Source organism: Hemiscyllium ocellatum, chromosome 1, assembly GCF_020745735.1.
Source record: "Hemiscyllium ocellatum isolate sHemOce1 chromosome 1, sHemOce1.pat.X.cur, whole genome shotgun sequence".
Lineage (NCBI taxonomy): Eukaryota > Metazoa > Chordata > Chondrichthyes > Orectolobiformes > Hemiscylliidae > Hemiscyllium > Hemiscyllium ocellatum.
Window position 1 is genome coordinate 98,095,223 of NC_083401.1, and position 20,992 is coordinate 98,116,214.

General features: G+C 41.4%; 1 protein-coding gene across 2 annotated transcripts in view; it reads right to left on the reverse strand.

Annotated features, from left to right (window-relative positions):
- slain2 (SLAIN motif family, member 2) overlaps window positions 1-18,935 on the reverse strand; it is a 64,024-nt gene extending 45,089 nt beyond the window's left edge. For both annotated transcript variants that reach the window (XM_060824388.1, XM_060824378.1), the window contains exon 1: window positions 18,360-18,935. In XM_060824388.1, coding sequence (XP_060680371.1) covers window positions 18,360-18,742 — 383 coding nt within the window. In that variant the 5' untranslated portion in view covers window positions 18,743-18,935. The remainder of the gene's footprint in view (window positions 1-18,359) is intronic.
- Window positions 18,936-20,992: the final 2,057 nt, after the last annotated feature.

Below are 20,992 nucleotides of genomic sequence, written 5' to 3' on the forward strand. Positions count from 1 at the left end.
GGAGTGCTGTATTAGGCATGTGGAAGAGGATCTTAGGGAGTGAATTGGAGATGGACCTTATGGTTTCTGTGCTCAGGGTACCTTACTTAGACATTCACGGGGATGTCCTTAATATCTTTACTTCTTGCGAGTAAAAATATTCTGTTGTGTTGGGTGTCCGAAAACCCCCTAGGTCTATCAGGTTGGTGTGAGCTAGTCATGTAGCATATCGTTTTAGACTTTCTCACTAGTATGGTGCACCAAATAACTGAAGATTTTAAGACTTGGCAGCCTTTTTTGAATTACCTAGATACAGACATATCTACCATTCTAATAAGGGCTTCTATATAGCCATGATGATCTTGTCGAATGAATCTAATACCCTGAAAGGAAGAATTACAAAACATACGAATGTATATGCATTAATACTCTCAAAGATTAAGAGCTACTGTGTGTTATTACGCTGAGCATTATTTGTTTTTCTTTTATGTTCATTTACCTTGTACATACAAAACAACATGCACTTGGGTGTAATCTTGTTCAGTTGGCATTTTGTTTTTAAGTTGTGCTGTTGTTGGTTTATTGCAAAAAATCTCTTGCAATAAAAATATTTTTTAAAAAGTAGTAATTAATGGCCTATGTGTTACATGGTTTGGGTAAAGTGAGGCAGTTGCAGTTATAAAATCATTACTGCAATATGAAGCAGAAAAAAAAAGACTGTTCTTCACAAAAACAGCATTTACGAAATACTTAAATAAATGCATCACATTGTCAATATTAAATGACTTTAGAACACCAGGTTGTAAAATTAGATGATTAGACCTAAGTCTGAAATACTTACAAACTGTTACTTGCAGAGGCATACATTCTTGTATGCACAGTTTCAGCCTGTGCCTTTATGACAACAGGATATTTTCTAAACATATTCAGACATGTTAGAACACAGCTCTGGAACAAGTGAGATTTGAACTTTGGCCTCCTGGTTAAGAGACACGGACACCACCACTATGCACCAAAAGCCCAAAGGTGGATTTGGAAGCGTGACCACTGAATTCAATTCAACATCCAACTGATTGCCTAGTAATTATTATGATTACTGGGCAAAGTCAATTCATAAAAGATTCTCTTCTGGATGCATACCTCCCATCAATGCATCTCGTTTAAAACCATCTATTGTGCAACACAGTCTGTTGTAACCTGAAAATAAGTGTTAGCATATTAACAGAAAAGAGGAAATAATTGTTATTATAATGGCACAGAAAAGTAATATTGGCAATTGTAAAATATAATTATAATACTCCTTTAACATGATAAACCGAATTAATTTGGGAGAAAAAAATTAACAGAATTTCATAGTTTAACTTTGAATGACATACACAGTTAAAAGCAATGCTCCTCAGGTAGATAGGAAATACAGGGATGGCTTATTGTAGAACTTCCTTCAAATGCAGGAATTTCAGGACATAATATAAAGAGATCCTGCAATTTATGAGTAATGATTAACTTTGCCCTAAGTACAAATCTGCTAACATGGTGGGTGATATTATTTAACCAAACTCATCTCATCAAATATTAGTGCAGTCAAATCAAGGCAAATTCATCAGTTTGAAGAGGTGCACTTAGAGTCAGATGTACAGCACGGAAACAGACCCTTCAGTCCAACTCATTCATACCGACCAGATATCCCAACCTTATCTAGTTCCATTTGCCTGCACTTGGCCCATATCCTTCTCAACCCTTCCTATTCATATACCCATCCAAATGCCTCTTAAATGCTGCAATTGTCCCAGCCTCCACTACTTCCTCTGGCAGCTCATTCTATTCAAGTACCATCCTCTGTGTGAAAAAGTTGCCCCATAGGTCTCTTTTATATCTTTCCCCTCTCACCCTAAATCTATGCCGTATAGTTCTGGACTCCCCCACCTCAGAGAAAAGACTTTGTGTATTTACCTTATCCACACCCCTCATGATTTTATAGACCTTTATAAAAAGGTTACTCCTCTGGAGCATCAGAGGCTGAGAAAAGAGCCCCAGCCTATTCAGCCTCTCCCTATGCCTCAAATTCCCCAACCCTGGCAACATCTTGTAAACCTTTTCTGAACCCTTTCTTGTTTCACATCATTCCAATAGGACAAGGACCAGAATTGCATGCAATATTCCAAAAGTGACCTAACCAATGTCCTGTACAGCTGCAACATGACCTAGCTCCTATATTTGATTAGGATACCTTCGTCAGTTTCATGCTGAAGCACTACAGCAGAAATAAAAAAAAACAGTAAAATGAAAGCATTTATTATTCCAATCTAGAGACCGTCAAATCGAGACCCTTTTGTGAAATATTCCTGGGTTAGTCAAGTAGGAAAGCAATTTCTGAGAAGGTCGAATGGACAACATGTTAATATGTTTCGAGAAATTGCTGGCACGTACTGTGTTTCTTTATGTTGATGGAAGTCAGGATACATTGAGTAAGCATGTACATTAATAAACTGTACATACAGCACACAAAAGTTACATGCCAAGTGAGGATAAATATACATTTACTTAATGGCATTTACTTTTGACCATTGTTGAATATTTCAGTTGGATGTTCAAGCTCTGCATACAAAGAAATTGCTCAATTGGTTCCATCATATTTTCTATAAATTGTAAATTTAAGAATTCAGAAGACAGATAAAACTAGCAATTTAAAAAGCAATATTTGAAGTATGAGAAACTCAAGATGAATTTTTGTTCTTTGATTTATATAAGAAGTCACGTATCTTAAACTGTTGAATAACCCAAATATTATTTCCATAAAATCTTAGGTCCAACTGCACAGGATGTCTAACTTGTAAGAGTTTCTCTCAATGTTGCAAATTATGTGAAATCATTGGAAGACGTGGAATTAGCCTGATTAAAAACTTGCATGGATTTCAGTTAGATAAATCACATATCAAAGAAATTCCAAAGTTTACCATATTTTGGAACAAGATTATAGCTAGAGTATTAAATTAAAGGGTAAAACCAATACTTACACTGCACGAGGAGAGTGCTGTTTCATGAACTGAGATTGGTACGGGTGTTACCAAGAAGGAGACATCTATTAATGTGATTCACAGTTAACCGTTAGACCATAACCTTTAAACCTGTCAGCTTGACAATGATTAGTCAAAACATAACACTGAGACATACAGCCTATTAAACAAATAAGTATTTCAGTATCTGAAGTAGCGTAGAAGTCAAGTCAGTATGGAATCCCTTTATTTTAAAATACCAGCAGATTGTATTAAATAGAATGTCTGTCGCTGTCGGTTTTTAAACAAGATAATGAACGTACCAAACCTGCCTGTACTTGGAAAATTCCAACAAAGTCTAGCATTAGAAGCAATTCTATAAATTGTTTAAGGATTATCCAGCACAAGGTAATGAGTGAAAAATTGCACTGTCAACCATTTAGGATTCAAGTGAAACTAATATAATGCACATGCTGCACATCTAAAATAAAAACAAGTGCTGGAGAAACTCAGCAAGACAGTTGTGAAAAAAGTGTCATATCAGACTCATAACTAACTCATTTTTCTCCACAGAAGCTGCCAGTACAGTTGTGTTTTCTCCAACATATTGTTTTTGTACTAATGTAGGATAGTCTTTGGACTCTGTCCACTTGAGTATACTGGAAGCGGCGTATGTTAAAATACATTCTTTTATGAACAGACAAAGAACATACAGGTGCATTGCACCTGTTCCAAATAAACAAACTAGCTAATCTGTTCATTTCTCAGGGCATAATTCAGTGGGCACAGGTTAACTGTACTTTGAACAAATTACAAACAACATTTCTTTTCATAGTGCCTGCTCACTACCACAATGCATTGCACAGCTAAAACTTACCATGCTGTTCACTAGCTGCTGTTGTGGAAATAATATAGAGAATCACCAGGAGACAGAGTTCTTCAAGAAGTAGGTCTTTTATTTACAATTAAAAAACTGTGACACTGAGAAAGCAGATTCTCAAATGCCCATGAACCTCAGTCTGTGGATTTTTACATTTTTTAAAAAATCATGTCTCTGTTAGCTTATCAGCATGTCCAACTATATTAATCAAAGTACCTCACTCTAGCTACACAATAAACCAGTGATGTTAGTTCCCATTATCTCTTTAGTTGTACATTTAACTTAAATGTTATTCTAATGTCACGGTTAGATATGTATTGCTAACTCTGCTATAGTGATCTTCCATTCCAGACTAACTGGTCACGATAGCTATTTAGCTATTCCATCTATTACAATAGTCTCCTGTCTCAAGCTGACTCTATTATTAATTAGATATTTTAATGTCATGTCCCAAATATTTATGGTCCCAATCCTGTCATAATAACACTTAACAGAAAAACTTGCTTTATTACTTGGTGTTCTCTCATCTCGCCATAGTGACCTTACACCAATTAGCAGAATAGGGTTAAGGCTGAAAGTGCATTCCACTACTTTTATCCCATCCTGCCTTCCACAGACCAGAGATCACCAGTGCTTTTCATGCTTTAACCCTTCCCATGCTTTCATCCTCTATTTTCCATACTGCATGCAACAATAAGGGATCCAAGACGGTAACTGGTTACTAATACTTAAAAAAAACTGTACCATCGGGGAGAAGGTACAGAAGCCTGAAACACACACCAGTTGGTTTTGAAACAGTTTCTACCCTACTGTTGTTAGAATACTGAATGGACTCAAACTCTTCGCATTCACCTGTACCTATGGCTTTGGTTTTTGCCACTGTTTACCTATTTTTTAAAACTTATCTACGCTATTTAGCTATGTGATTTGCCCGTATTGCTCACAAGACAAAGCTTTTCACGGTGCCTCAGTACATGTGACAATAAATTCAATTCAATTAAAGCTTGCCTACATGGCTTAAAAAAAGTTACACTGCAGCTGAAACAGATGTTTCAATGTTGTATGTTGCTATCAAGGCCAGCATTGTTGATATGTTTATATCAAATTGCCCTCAAGAAATGGGAGCAATTGAACCATACAGTCCAGTTAGTATAGCCACATCCAGAGTACTGTTCAGTAATTCCAGGAATTGGAGCCAGTAATGGCGAGAGAATGGCAATGCAGTTCCAACTCGAGAGAGAGACTTGGAAGCGAATTTGCATGATGTGGCTTCTTTCCACCTGTAGCCTTAATCCAAGGAGTTAAGAAGTCAAATCTGGAAGGTGCTATCAAAGAAACCTTGAAGTTGCCAGGGTTGGAGAGTTTACGCTATAGGGAGAGGCTGAATAAGCTGGGGTTGCTTTCCCCACAGCATTGGAGGCTGAGGATTGACCTTAGAGTTTATAAAAATCATGAGGTGCATGGATAGGGTAAATAGACAAGATTTTTTCCCTGGGTTAGGAAAGTGCAGAACTAGAGGGCATAGATTTAAAACGGACCTCAGGGACATTTTCACAAAGGGCGATGCATGTATGGAATGGGCTACCAGAGGAAGTGGGAGTGGCTGGTACAATTAAAACATTTAAAAAGGCATCCAGGATGAATATGTGAATAGGAAGGGCTTAGATGGATATGGGTCAAGTGCTGGCAAATGGGACTTGATTAGTTTAGAACATCTGGTCGGCATGGACAAGTTGGACCAAAGGTTCTGTTTCTGTGCTGTACATCTCTATGACTCTAAGTTCTGAAGAAGAGTCACCAGACATGAAACATTAACTCTGCTTTTTCCAACAGATGCTGCCAGATCTGATTTGCCAGCAATTTCTATTTCTGTTTCAGATCTCTAGCATCCACATTCTTGGTTTTATTCTGTAGAATGCCTTGCTTTGTGTGCAGATGGTGGGAAGAGTGAATGCTTAAAATGGTAGATGAAGTGCCAATCAAGGAGACTGCTTTCTCTTGGATAGTGTCGAGTTTAAATGTTATTGGAAGGTCCACGCATAGGGAATATTCCATTATATCTCTGGCTTTGCTTTTGTAGATGGTCGAAAGCTCCTTTTCCTCATGGTATTAGTTGAAACATTTGCTAATGGTTTTCTACACTCGACTAAAAGTCTATGTTCACTGCTCAGGACATGGTTTCTGATTCGTACAGTTCATCATGCTACAAGTTCAATCATATTGGCTAACCTGTGAATATAGCCACAACCATTTGCTTACCATTTATGCTTAATGCTGAGAAGGTGTGTGTGTTAAAATGTCAGACACAATACTAGCTGCCCAAATCAAATCAATCGCCTGCTGTACAGGGCAAAAACTCAGAAGAAGCTTAAGTCCCCAAAATTTGTGAGCGGTACTCACTCCAACCCAGTAGAGAGCTTGCTGGCTCACAATGTTACTTTATAGGAAAACCACAAATGATTTAGTTCACAAACAGGATGCTGTCAAGCCAAAAAGACATTTTGACTACCAACTGAGTAATGCAACAAGTGTTCTTTTCATTCATTCACAGAATGAGGGTGTCACTGGCTGGGCCAGCATTAATTGCACATCTCTAATTGCCCAGAGAGCAGTTCAGAGTCAACCACTTCAAGTAATGCAGTTTCCTTCCCAAAAAGGGAATAGTGAACCAGACTTTGTTTTTCCCAACATTCGATGATGGATTAATGGTCATAATTAGATGACTGAATCATTAGATTCTTAATTCCATATTTTTACTGAATTCAAAATTCCACCATTTACAGTGAAGGGATTTGAAACCAAGTCCAGGTACATTACCTGGGTCACTGGATAACAGCCCAGTGATAATATCACTGAGCCACTCCTTCCCCTCTTTTCTGTGCTGAGTGTGTTCCTGGTTATATAGACTGTACATTCTAATGACCGATGAACCATCAACCACTGCAGTGGACACTATGTCAAATGGTACTCAACTGGCCCGTGCTTGCAAATCTCAAAAAAGGTAAAGCCACAATCAAATTGTTTCCAACTGTAAGATCACATTAGGTAATCTGGACTGTGACAAGAATTACACTGGAAACAATTTAAGATCAGCTACAATACATTTGTAGCTTTCTGCCATTGCAACCTGTTTTCTGCCTCTGCATGTAATGGCAGCAACCCAGTGGGCTAGCAGTGGCTCAGAATACAAACCTGTTGCCATGTCACAGGAGGATGGCACATTTGCCACTTGACTGAGTTTTTACTGTAATCTCAGACAGTTAATAAAAGCTTCTGCCATCCATGTTGAAGGTGCATGGAGATTGTAAATAGCCTTCAACACCAGAGTTGATCAAAATCACTTTCCAAAGCCAAATGCAATCTTCATTAGCTATAGTGCAGTCACTGGAATAAAACTGCACTGCAGCATTACAACAGGTAAAGCACACAGAAGATAGGCATAAAAGGAATGCCTACACCTCAATGAATTTCAGGCACATGGCATTAAACATTTCTTCCATCTTCTTCACCTCTGTGCCCATTTCTTTAAGGGCCCTCTCACCATCCCACAGACCCCTTCAACACTCTCCCTCCATCTAGATCCCTTCCTCTGACCTTTTACCTGCACTTCACCTGTTCACTGAAGAACAGTTAATTGACATTGGTCATTTAAATTTCTGTTCCCGCTTCAATTATTCAAATCTCTCTCTGAACGAACTGCACTCCAGGCTCTCAGATCCAACTTCAACTTTGTAATCAAGCCTGCCAGCAAGGGTGGTGCCATTGTCTGGTCTATCGACTTCTACAATGCTCAGGCTGAGAACCGGTTCTCACGAATACCGCCTCCTGCCTCCCCGGGCCATGACCTCACCAGTGAACATCAGGTGATTGTGTCCAAGACAAATGACTTCCACCCGTAAAAGCACTCCTACCTTCATACCAAAATTTAGAAGAAACAGGATTGCCCAGGCAGACCTACTGTTTCGGCTAGCTCATCTCCTTTTACTCGCTCTATTTTTGCTCCCCTTCAAGTGCTTTGCCACTTATACCAGAGATTCTAATGACACACTCAATTTCAAAATTTCTAGCTCGCAGACACCAGCAATTGCAACATCACCATGGATGAGCAATCCCTTTACACATTCAATGCCATCAGGATAATCCTAGGGGTCTCCGCTTGTTCCTGGGAAAAAAGCCTGAACCCATCCCCAACCACCACGTTCCTCCACTTGGCTAAGCTCACCCTCACTTGGAACATCTTTAGCTCCTTTCCTTTCTTCAGATCCAAGGTGTAGCTGTACGTATTCACATTGCTCCCTATTATGCCTGGCTCTTTGTGGGCTATGTGGAACATTTCCTGTTCCTCTCCAAAACTCCAGCTCTGGCACACCAGCGCTGCTTCCTTCACTTGGTTGGAATTGTAAAACTAAAAAAAAATCAACTCCTCTTCCAATTTCTACCCTGCCCTCACCTGGTTCATCTCTGACTCATCCCCTGCTCAACATCTGTTTCCATTTCTGGGGATATGTTGGCTACTGATATCTACTACAAACCCACTGACTTGCACAGTTACCTCAACTATACACCCTCATACCCAAATTCCTGCAAGACTCCACCCCATTTTCCCAGTCTGTCTGTCACATCTGATGTCACTTTCTGCAAGGAACTCAAATGTCCACTTTTTTCCTCAGCAGAGGATTTCCCTCCTCCATGGTCGACAGCGCCTTCAGCTGCACTCAGTCTATTACCTGCACTCTACCTTTCTCTTACACTGACAGGGATCAGTGATCAGACACAGATGCCCCTTTCCTTTATCAGCTTTCTATAGGGAACCTTGATCAGGGACCTTTGGGACAACCTAATCTACTCTGCATCCCATGGCACATTCCCAAGCAATCGTAGAAAGTCTAACACCTGCCCAATTATTCGCGCTCTCCTCACTATCCAAGGCAGCAGGTCTTTCAGGTGAAAAGGCAATTTACTTGCACAATTTCAATCTAGTCCACTGCATTTGCTCCTCCCAACATGGTCCCCTCCACACCAGGGAGCTGAAATATCAACTGGGTGGCCACTTTGTAGAACATCCACATTCTGCCTGCAAAAATGACCCCCAGCTCTGGTTAACTGCTACTTTAACACACCAAGTTCAACATCTGTATCTTGGGACTGCTGCAGTGCTCAAGGAAGGCTCAGCACAAGTTGGAAGAACGTCTCATTTTTCATTTACAGACTCTGTGACTTTCAGGACTTAATACTAGAGTTAAATCGTTTAGGCCTAAGCACCTTCTTCCATGTCCTTTACCCTCAGTAAACCCTAGGCTTTGTCATCACATGGGCTGCTCTAATCTCAGCCAACCCACTTTCACCCTTTAACAATTCTCATTAGCATTAGCTCCCTGGCTCACTACTGTCCATTCCTTTGTCTGCCCAACTGCTGTTCTCTCTCTGGGCTCCATCTCCACATATTGTTTACTCTTCTCTCCCCCAAACCTGGTTTTTAGCATATATACAATCTTTACCTAGCAATCAGTTCTAAAGGAGGATTACTGGACCAGAAACATTGACTCTGCATTCTCATCATAGATGCTGCTAGACCTGTGTTTCTTCAGCTGTTTCTGTTTTTGTTCCTGATTTCCATGATCCACAATTCTTTATTTTTGATGCAGAAGGGTAATTTGTTTACCTGCATTTGCATTGAGGAGTGATTTAATTTTTAAATTACTTTCAAACTTAGTTTTTGGGGGAATTTATTTTTTCACTGGAGTCAAGAGAAAGATGGATTACTCAGTCACACAAGTCAAGTTGCCAGACCGCAGGGAATTCCAGTTACTGCTACTGCATCCCAACTCAGGCTGAAAAATCATTTGCAGGTTGTCTGTTCCATTTCCCCTCCTCTTCACATAGTTTCTCACAGCTGGCTTAAAAGGTTTATTCGCTCACAATGAGTGCGTGCACTGCTGAGTAGGCCACCGCAAATTACAGATTTTTTTTTGTTTTAAACTAAACAGGCTTCCTCCAGAATCGTCCAATATGGTAGAATCATTGTACACCAATAGTGTGTCCTAACACATTTATCTGGCGGTCATTTCATAAATGCCATGCGCATATGCATGGGTTGTAAACCAGGGTTATGGCCCATCTTTTTGTCCAGTAGCTCTACTTTGGTTTGACGCAGTGGCTGAAAAGCAACTGGCCCAATGGGCAACTACAGAATGAAAGTATTATGACTGCTGCCAGGGACGTGGGCACTAGCTTGCTTGACATGCTTCCTATGGTCACACACCAGCTGGATGGTGAGGCAGTGAAATGCCTTTCAATTCAGGTACACGGCAATGTTGATGTACAATGTGACAATATGACATCCATCCAGTCAATGATAACTTATGCTGGAAGGCTGAATACTTTGGAGTTCACTTGTGCTAGTTTTTGGAAAGGGAATGAAGCATTAACTTTTGCTTCAGCAAGTTGTTTTATGAAACAAGAAATAACAAGCTACCAAATGTTGTTAACATCTCAAGCCTAGAAGAAGCCAGATGCAGACAAGTTCCTAATGGCAACAAAGTCTTTATTTTGAAAAAGTTGGAAACTTAGCTCAAACAGCAGATTTCAATGAGATCATCTTCAGTTAAATAAAGACATTTCTCCCACTAGTTCATAAGACCACAAGATATAGCAGCACAATTAGGCATTCAGCCCATTGAGTTTGCTCTGCCATTTGATCATGGCTGATATGTTTCTCAACCCTATTCTCCAACCTTCAACTCTCAATCCTCCTACCAATCAAGATCTGTCTTATTGATACTAGATTTGGCCTCCACAACATGCTGCCGCAATGAGTTCCACAGATTTTTTTGAAACTTACTGGCAGAAGAAATTCCTCCTTTTCTCAGTTCTAAAGGGATGCCCCTTCAGTGAGGGCATGCCCTCAGGCTCTTGTCTCTCCTCAAAATGGAAACATTTTCTCCATGTCAATTTTACATAGGTCTCTTAGTATTCTGTAAATTTCAATCAGATCACCACACCACCCCCAACACAACCTCACTCTTCTAAACTCCATTAAGTACACCTAAATTCCCCAACTATTCCTCATAAGCCCTTCAGTTCCAAGATTTTTATAAACCTCCTAGACCCGCTCCAATGCCAGTGCAGCCTTCCTTAGATAATGTGCTCGCAATATTCCAAATATGATCTGACCAGAGCTTTATACAGCCTCAGTAGTACATCTCTGCTCTTATATTCTAGCCTTCTCGAAATGAATGCTTCATTGCATTGGACTTCCTAACTACCAACTGAACCTGCATGTTAAGATTAATAGAATCCTGAACCAGGACTGCCAAGTCACTTTGTGCTTCTGGTTTCCCCATTTAGAAAATAGTCTACATCTCTATACTCCCTACCAAACTGTATAATCTCACATTTGCCTTCATTGTTCAAGCCCTGCAACTCCTCTGATTCCGCAACACTACTACCCTTCAACTGATCTTTGTCATCTGCAAACTTAACAATGCCCTCAGTTCCTTGGGCCAGATTGTTAATAACTAACATGGATAGTTGCCAGCCAATTCTCCATGCCAGTACCTTGCCCCTAACAGTGAGCTCATATCTATTTATCAGCATCCTGTGCAATCCTTTGTCGAAGGCCTTCTGCAAATTCAAAAAGATCACATCCACTGGCTCTCCTTTGTCTAACTTGCTTGTTACTTCCTCAAAAGAATTGTAATAGATTTGTCGGGTATAACTTCCCTTTGATTAAGCCATGTGAATTTCACCCTATTTTACTATGCACTTCTAAGTACTCTCCATTTCATCCTTAGTAATGGACTCTAAAATCTTCTCAATTACCAAGATCAGACTAATTGGCCTATAGTTTCCTGTCCTCTGCCTCCCTCTCCTCTTAAATAGGGTTTGTTAGATTTTAATTTTCCAGTCCTCTGGGATCCATTCTGATTCCAATGATTCCTGAATGATCACCAACGCCTCTACAATTTCCTCAGCTATCTCCTTCAGAACCCTGGGGTGTAGTCCATCTAGTCTGGATAATTTATCCACCTTCAGATTGATTCAGTTTCCCCAGCATCTTCTCCTTAGTGATGGCCACTACACTCACCTCTGTCCACACTTGAAGTTTGGTATGCTGCTCTTGGGAAAATTGAAGTACCCGTTGCATTCCTCCCCCTTTACTACTTTGTCAAACTTATTTTCCAGCAGTCCAATGTCCACTCTTGCCTCTCTTACCTTTTAGATATCTTCCTCTTGCTTTCTTCTTTCAGCATTCTCATATTTCATCTTCTCCCCTTCATTACTTTTGCAGTAATCGCCTGGTTTTTTAAAAAATGGTTTCGCAATTCCTCGACTTCCCACTAATCTTCACTACATTGTATACTTTTGCTTTCATACTATCCCTGACTTCCCTTCAGTCATTGCAGCCTCGTCCTCCCCTTAAGTAGGTTTCTTCTTCCTTGGAATGACTTTCTGGGAGTAATTTTGAAGGCATAGTAGAAACTTCTGCCATCGCTGCTCCACTGCCTTCCCAGTCAGATTACACAGTTAACTCTGGCCAGCTCCTCCCTCATGTTTTTGTTGTTACTTTTACTCAGTTGCAAGACATCGGATTCAATCTTCTCCCTCTCAAAGTGCAGGGTGAATTCTATCTTATTGTGGTCACTTTCCCCTTGGGTTCATTCACCTTCAGCTCCCTAATTAAGCCTGCCTCATACACATTACTAAATCCACAATTGCCTGTTCTCTTGTGGTCTCTACTGCAAGCTGCTAAAAAAAATTCCATGAATTCCTTTTCTTGGGATTTGGTGGCAACCAACCTGATTTTCCCAGACCACCTGCATTATGAAATTTCCCATGATTACTATAGAAGTACCGTTCCTACATGCCTTTTCGATCTCCTGATTTATTCTCTTCTCCACATCCTTGACTACTGCTATATATTGCTTATACACAACTCCGAAGTTTTTGTTTTCTTCTTTGCAGTTCCTCAACTCTACCCAAACTTTTGATTCTATATCACTGCTTGCTATCAATTTAATTTCATTTCTTACTTACAACACAATCCACCTCCTTTTCTCACCTGCCTGTCCTTTCAATAGGACATGCATCCTTAGATATTTAACTCCCGGCTCTGATCCCCTTGCAACCATGTTGCTGTGATACTCATCTTTACTGCCAATTTCAATTAGCGCTACAAGCTCATTTACCATGTTTTTTTTATATGGCGTGCATTTAAGTACGACACCGTCAGTCCTGTGTCGACTGCCACCTCTTCTCAGTTATCCCTTACCTGCTGGGCTTGACCCTCCGCTATTTAGTTTAAAACCCTATCCACAGCCTTAGGTTACACAATTCGCAAAGACTGTGGTCCCAGCATGATCCAGGTGGAGCATGTCCCATTGAAACAACTCCTTTCTTCCTCAGTACGGATGCCATGTCCCAGGAATTGTTTCACTTCTCTCAATTTTTGAGCCATGTGTTTTCCTCCTTAATCTTGTTAACTCTGTGCCAATTTTATTGTGGATCAGGTAGTAATCCAGGGACCATGTTTTTGGCTCTGCTTTTTAATTTATCCTCTTGCAGTGAATGTTTCCTCAGAAGAGCCTGTTTGCTCTTTCTACCTGCATCATTGTAGTCCTTGAGGTTGCCAACAACTGGATCAGCAAACCAAATTCCTCTAATTCAGATAAAATATCCTGAACCTGAGTAAGCGATTCAAGAGGATTGCTCCACAGTATCCGGATCAAAAAAGCTTCAGCTCAGACCATTTCTCCAGAAGCTTGTCTTGCTGTTTGTGGTATCTCCTCATTCACTCATGAATGTTGTTTTCCAAAGCAGAGGCCAACCAGAAACAGTTTCACTTTTGTGCATTGACACTTCAAAGTAGTACATGGTTTCATCTTCTTTCTGAAAGACAAACGTCCTACTTGCCTTTTCAGGTACATATACAAAATTCCATGATAGTTCTGAAGAGCCAGTCAATTATTCTTTATGCCCTGGCCAACATATTTTCCCTAAAAAAAACCATTTAAAAAAATAGACTGTGTGGCCATCATCATGTTTCTGGTAGAGTTTGCTATAAACAAGATGGCAATTTTTCTACATTACAACAGCAACACTTGTAAATTACTTCAATGGCTGTAAAATATTTTCAAATTTAAAAATGCTGCCAAAATGCAAGATTCTTTCATCTGGCCACAGCACTCCCTTAGAATCTTGCAACTTTAAAAACCCTGGAAAACACTATACACTATTGTTATTTTTTAATAAACACTCAGGCATATTACAACACACTTCTGAAACGTGGGTTTTGATCTGAGGCCTTCTGACTCATAGGTGGGGACTGTTGTGCCATAAGACACATGATGTACTCTTGTACATTGCGTCCACAGCATTTTTTTTTGCTAGTTGATCATTTTAAGCAGATAATGATCCGTTTAATTGTTATTTGCACTTATTTGTTTAGCTAATTTAGCTTAAGAGGTTGACATTAGTGGAGTCAAATCAGAATTGAATCTCATATAACATAATGATCTCCCTGCTCTAAAGACATCTGGTGGCCAGAGATCTTTGTGTTAACACCTTTACAAGAATAAGCAAAGCAATGGAAGGGTTTATTAACAGTGCTATTGAACACTCAGCAACAACTGCTCAGTTTGGGTTCTATCACAGCCACAGAGCTCCTAACCTCGTACAGTTTGGCCAATCACTTACAAAAAAATCTGAATTCAAGAGGTTAGGTAAGCATTGATTTAAAATCCACATTTGACCAAAAGGAGCTTGAAGAAGGAAATTCATTGGATCCAATATGGATTTTAAGCAAGTGTTTAATAAAGTATTATTTAAAAGTCTCATCAACAAAATTGAGGCTTGTGGATTAGGAGAGATAGTATCAGCTTGGATTAAAAATTGACTTAAGAGTCACAGAGATGGACAGCATGGAAACAGATCCTTTGGTTCAAGGAGTTATGAACCTGCACTCCAAGATCTCTTTGTTCAAAAACATTCCCTAGAGTTGTCCTAATCAGAGTTTCAGAGTATCAAATTAATTTTGGTCACTGCATATTTGAAAGGATGAACCAGAAGGTTCCAGGGACAAGTGATTTTTTTTCTCCATAGTTACGTTACCCAAGCTGAAGGTGTTCTCCAAGGAGCAAAGAGGATTTAGTTCACGTGTAAAAATCTGAGCAGTTTAAGTGGATGGATGGCAGCCAAGATTAATATTTTTTAAAATGGTAAGGGGATAGCGTGGGGGAACTAGAGCAGGAGGGCTGCTCATGATACGTGAAATGTATTCAAATGAAGGATGCACCGGAAAAATCAATTGCTTAAATTAAATATAGGGACAGACTTTATACTTTAAAAGAGATCATTTGCTTCATTAGTTCATTGTTAATAGGCACTCAGTTTAATGAGACACTTGGGACCATCTAGTGGTACAGTGATAGTGATCCTACCCCTAGTCCCAGCTGCTCCAGACGTGTGTAATAACATTAGAAAAATGACAAATGAAAAATTGAAAAATTATCATTTGGGCTCGGAGCATATGGGAAGGTCTTGTCATGGCTCTGGTCATAATCAAATGAACAGCAGGTGCTTAGAAGTAATTTGACCTAACTGTCTACAACTCTTCCATGGTTATGTGTACACTCCAGTGTCTCTGCAGAAGGTGCACGCAGTGTCCACTGATACACGAGACCTTCAGTAATGATTGTTTCTCCAAACCTTGAGTGCACCCAGCCCTCAAAATAATTTGGTGTTCCCAGGAAAGTTTGTTTTTGTGAAACTGTTACTTAATGGCAATATTTCTTGTACTTCAAAAAGAGATATTTCCGTCAAAACAGTGTGTCGTCAGGAAGGAGGCAGTAATTTGAAATGTTGCCTTTTATTCAGAAATCTATTTTTTCTTAAATTCACTTATGGAATGTGGGTGTAAGTGGCTGGGCTAGGTTTTTTGGCATCCCTAATTGCCCTTGGAGTGGCAGTAGTGATAAGCTACCTTCCTGAACCGATGCAATCCATGTAGTCTAGGTAGACCAACAATGCCACGAGGATAGGAGTTCCAGCATTTAGATTCAACCATGAAGGAATGGTGATATAGTTCCAAGTCAGGATGGTGCATGGCTTGGAATGGAACTTACAGGTGGTGATGTTGCCCTCATCCCTCCAGACTGTATTGGTCCCAGGTTTGAAAAGTGCTGTCGAAGAAGCCTTAATGAATTTCTGCAGTGCATTGTAGAGTTAGTACACACTGCTGCGTCTGCAGTCAAGCTTGATTATTGGATCTCTATTCATCCAGCAATTGGAGTGTATTCCAAACTCTTGACTTGTCTTTGAGATGATGGATAGATTTTGGGAGTCAGCACGAGTTAATCACCGGATTGCCTCTGACCTGCCCTTATAGCTACTGTATTTATATGGCTAGTACAGTTCTGTTTCTAGAAAACGGTAACCCTTAGGATGTTGACAGAGGGGGATCCACTCATGGTAATGCAACTGAATGTCCAAGGATGATGGTTCCATACTCTCAGGATGGACTTCGTCATTGCCTGGTATTTATGTGGTACGAATGTTATTTGCTAGTTGTCAACTCAAGCCTGGATACTATCTAGATCTCCAGTCTTGCTCAGGCTTCTTGATGCCACACTTGGCCAAAACATGACCTTCAAGTCAAGGGCAGTCATTCTCACCACTTAAAATTCAGCTCTTCTGTCCATGTTTGAACCAAAACTATGATGAGGTCAAGAGTTGAGTGGCCCCAGTGGAACCCAAACTGGGGGTTGATAAGGTGTTACATTTTTCATCAAACAAATGATGATCACGACTAACTTGACTGAGTAATTGACAATGCAATTTGTGATTGGATTGAATTTGCCCTGTACAGGACATATGTGAGAAATTGTCCCCATTGCTGGGTGGATGCAGGTATTGTAGCAGTACTAAAACAGCCTTGCTAGAGGTGAGGCAAGTTTTGGAGCATATGTGTTACACCATCAGAGCACAGAAGCTGACCCTTCGGTGCACCATGCCCATACAGACTAAATTTCCCAGACTAAACTAGTCCCATTTGACTGTGTTTAGGAGTATCCCTCTAAACCTTTCCTCTTTCCTGTACCTATCTAAACATCTTTTAAATGTTTTAACTGTAGCCATACCTAACACCTCCTCTGGCAGTTCTTTCCACATACGAACCGCCTTCTGTGGAAATATTGCTCCTCAGGCCACTTTTAAATCTCATGTTAAAATTATGCCCTCCAGTTTTGAACCACCCTCCCCCACTCTAGAGAAAAGACATCAGCTATTCACTTTACCTATGCCCAAACTTTAACTGCTAGATCTTTTCAAAGTCTAATACATTTAGCATAATGATAGTGCCGCACAACATGATAAAAGGTATTCTCCACGTGAAGGTGTGACTTTGTTTCCATAATGACTGAGTGATGATCACTCTTACCAATACAGATTAATCTGTCCATGATAGTGAGAGACAGAGGCCAAGTACATTCTTCCCTCACCACCTACCATAAAGCAATATAGCAGCAATGTCTTTCAGTGATTGACTCAACCAATCAGTAGTGCAGCTTCAGACCTACACTGGTTTTGAATATTGACCTCACTCAGTACATTCTGTACTCTGGTCATACTCAGTGTGTTCACCAAGTGGTATTCAACATAAACCACTGATAATAATCCAGGGACCCAGATATTAGGTCATTTGCCAACCCCCAAGGCATCTGGCTTCACATTGTATTAAAAAGGACTGATTACGTTGCTGGAAAATTAGCTGTTGATTTGGGCTACAGAGGCCAAATGCATCACAATTACTTAATGAACCTATGACCAAGGAACAAGACTTCAAATGATAAATAATGCTCATGAAATACAGCCTGGTTCTGTAATCCAAACTGCAAGGATGATCTTAAGGTTTTTTATATTTGGATCCATCCCATACAGTTTATCAGCAATTATTAAAACTGGCTCTACCATCTTCACAGGTTTGGGGCAAAGGAGCACACTGGCTTACACTATAATTGCTTTAGACATCAGCCACAAGTATCAATATTACTTGCATGCTTATCTTTTTAAAAGAACGCTCGTCACCTGCACGTGGGTTTTTCATATTTATATGAAAGCCTTAGTGTTTATTTGGCCACCGCACCATTTTTGTGGCTTGGGACAAAGCAAATTGGGTCGGTGGTCATTTACCTCGAAACAAAAAGTACTTACTGCATCTTAACATGCAGATTTGACAGATGAAAATAAATTCCCGAGGCAACAACATATAACATGCTCTAAACAGTACCTTAGGTTTATTTTAAAAAGTTACAGCTTTCAAAAAAAAGCACCAGGAACCTGACTATATTAAAATACCAACTTTAAATATCACGCCAGCAAACCGGAAGAGACTATGGGAGAGGGAGCAGCCGCCACCATTCGTCAGCTCAGACATGTTTCCAGAGTCAGACACAGGGGGAGTGCCATTTATCACGCTGTCCCCGCCCTCCCTCCCTCCCTCCCTCACTCACCAGCTGTCCTCCTCCGCCTCCTTATCCTCCGAAGCCATTGTCTCCAGATCCAGCGCCGCCACCTCATCCAGCACCGTCCGCTCCCCCAGCACCGGGCTCTCCCTGTCCCCCGACACAGAGCCCTGCGTCTGAGGCACGGCTCCGCCCCGGGCCGCCAGCTGGGACGCAGCCTCCCCATCCTGAGCGAGCGCCGGGCCGGGGTTAGAGCCGCTGACGGACGGCCAAGCGTTGCCGCAGGCCCCGGGGAGGGCAGGCGGCTGCTTGGGGCTCAGGAGGGTGGACCGGGTCCTCAGTTGTTCGTTTTGTTTCTCGAGTTTGCGAACCAACTCCTGCAGCTTCCGTACTTCCAGGTCGGCGCTGACGTTGGAGTTAACGTCCTCCATCCTGACGCGTCTCTCGAGCGTTTCCCCCTCTCTCTCCCGATCTTTTATCTACTCTCGACCCCTTCGTCGTCCTCACCTACCGCGACATGACAGGCGCAGCCGGGTTCCCACGCCCAACTCCGGGCTCGGCCGTCATTTGCCGGCCGCCATCTTCCTGCCGCCGGTCTCCACCCCGTCGCGTGACGTCACCGGGTTCCTGCCTCCCGTGGGGGGGACCAAGACGTCACCGGGTTCCGACACGTCTCGATTCATGACGTTACCGCGCCGGCCACGCCCCCCTCAACCAGACAGCTGACGCGTGGCGCCCGGCTCCAGTCTCTGTCACGAGCGCAACTTGCAACATTGTGAACACGCGCTCACTGCCAACAATGCGCCTTCGAGATGTTACATCGTATTCATGTTGGACTGAGCTTGACCAGGTTAAAAATCAGGAATCCTGATGAAGGGCTTATGCCCGAAACGTCGAATTTCCTGCTCCTTGGATGCTGCCTGACCTGCTGCGCTTTTCCAGCAACACATTTTCAGCTAAAAATCACACAACACCAGATGACAGTCCAACAGGCTTATTTGGAAGCACTAGCTTTCTGAGCGCTGCTCCTTCATCTGGTGGTTGTGGAGTAAGAACGTAAGACACAGAATTTATACCAGAAGATTACAGTGTCATACAGATATATACAGTAGGTAAAAACAGTGACTGCAGATGCTGGAAACCAGATTCTGGATCAGTGGTGCTGGAAGAGCACAGCAGTTCAGGCAGCATCCAACGAGCAGCGAAATCGACGTTTCAGGCAAAAGCCCTTCATCAGGAATATACAGTGATATAATGAACAAACCTAGATTATTAAGTCTTTCATCATTTCGAATGATTTGGAGGTGCCGGTGTTGGACTGGGGTGTACAAAGTTACAATCACATTACACCTGGTTATAGTCAAACAGGTTTAATTGGAAGCACTAGCTTTCAGAGCACTGCTCCTTCATCAGGTGGTCGTGGCGCTCCGAAAGCTAGTGCTTCCAATTAAACCTGTTGGATTATGACCTGGTGTTGTGTGATTTGTAACATCATTTATAATGATTAGATTAGATTCCCTACAGTGTAGAAACAGGTCCTTTGGCCCAACAAGTCCACACCAACCCTCTGAAGAGTAATCCACCCAGGCCCATTTCCCTCTGACTAATGCACCTAACACTATGGTTATTTTAACATGGCCAATTCACCTGACCTGTACATAAAGTCAGAGAGATGTACAGCATGGAAGCAGACCCTTCGGTCCAACCCGTCCATGCCGACCAGATATCCCAACCCAATCTAAGTCCCATCTGCCTGTGCCCAGCCCATATCCCTCCAAACCCTTCCTATTCATAAACCCATCCAAAAGCCTCTTAAGTGTTGCAATTGTACCAGCCTCCACCACATCCTCTGGCAGCTCATTCCATACATGTACCACCCTCTGCGTGAAAACGTTGCCCCTTAGGTCTCTTTTATATCTTTCACCTCTCACCCTAAACCTATGCCCTCTCGTTCTGGACTCCCCGACCCCAGGGAAAAGACTTTGTCTATTTATCTTATTCATGCCCCTCATAATTTTGTAAACCTCTATAAGGTCACCCTGCTTTGGACTGTGGGAGGAGACTGAAGCAAACCCACACAGACACAGGGGTATTTGCAAAATCCACACAGCCAGTCACTAGAGGCCTGAATTGAACCTGGGACCCTGGTGCTGTGAGGCAGCAGTGCTAGCCACTGAACAACCATGCCACCCCAAGTTGCAAGTTTTGGTTCATTAATATGTAAATCCCAGAACGCCTTTTAAGTCACCTTCTCAAGATAAGTTAAGGTTTCATAACAAAAGGTGACAGCTCAGGTGTGAGGCCAGAGTCTGCAACCCAATCTTGAGTCAGACTGGTTCTATTGTGCACTTTTTGAGCATGTGCGCTCATATTCATACAAGCACACACTCACTCTCTCCCTCATGCACGCTCACACACAAGTCTATGGAGTGAATTTGTATTTGCAGAATTATATTTGCAGATAAATTCTAATTTGCTCAAAAAATGCACAATCTGCAGGCAGTCAATACATGTAATATTTTGTAAATTTCACTTTGGAAATAGAACCAGTTTGACTCAAGATTGGGTTGCACACCTTTAATGGGTTGTCTGAGCTGAAATGTCACCTTTTGTTATGAAACTTTAAGTTATCTCGAGAAGGTGACTTAAAAGAAGTTCTGAGATTTACATATTAATAAACT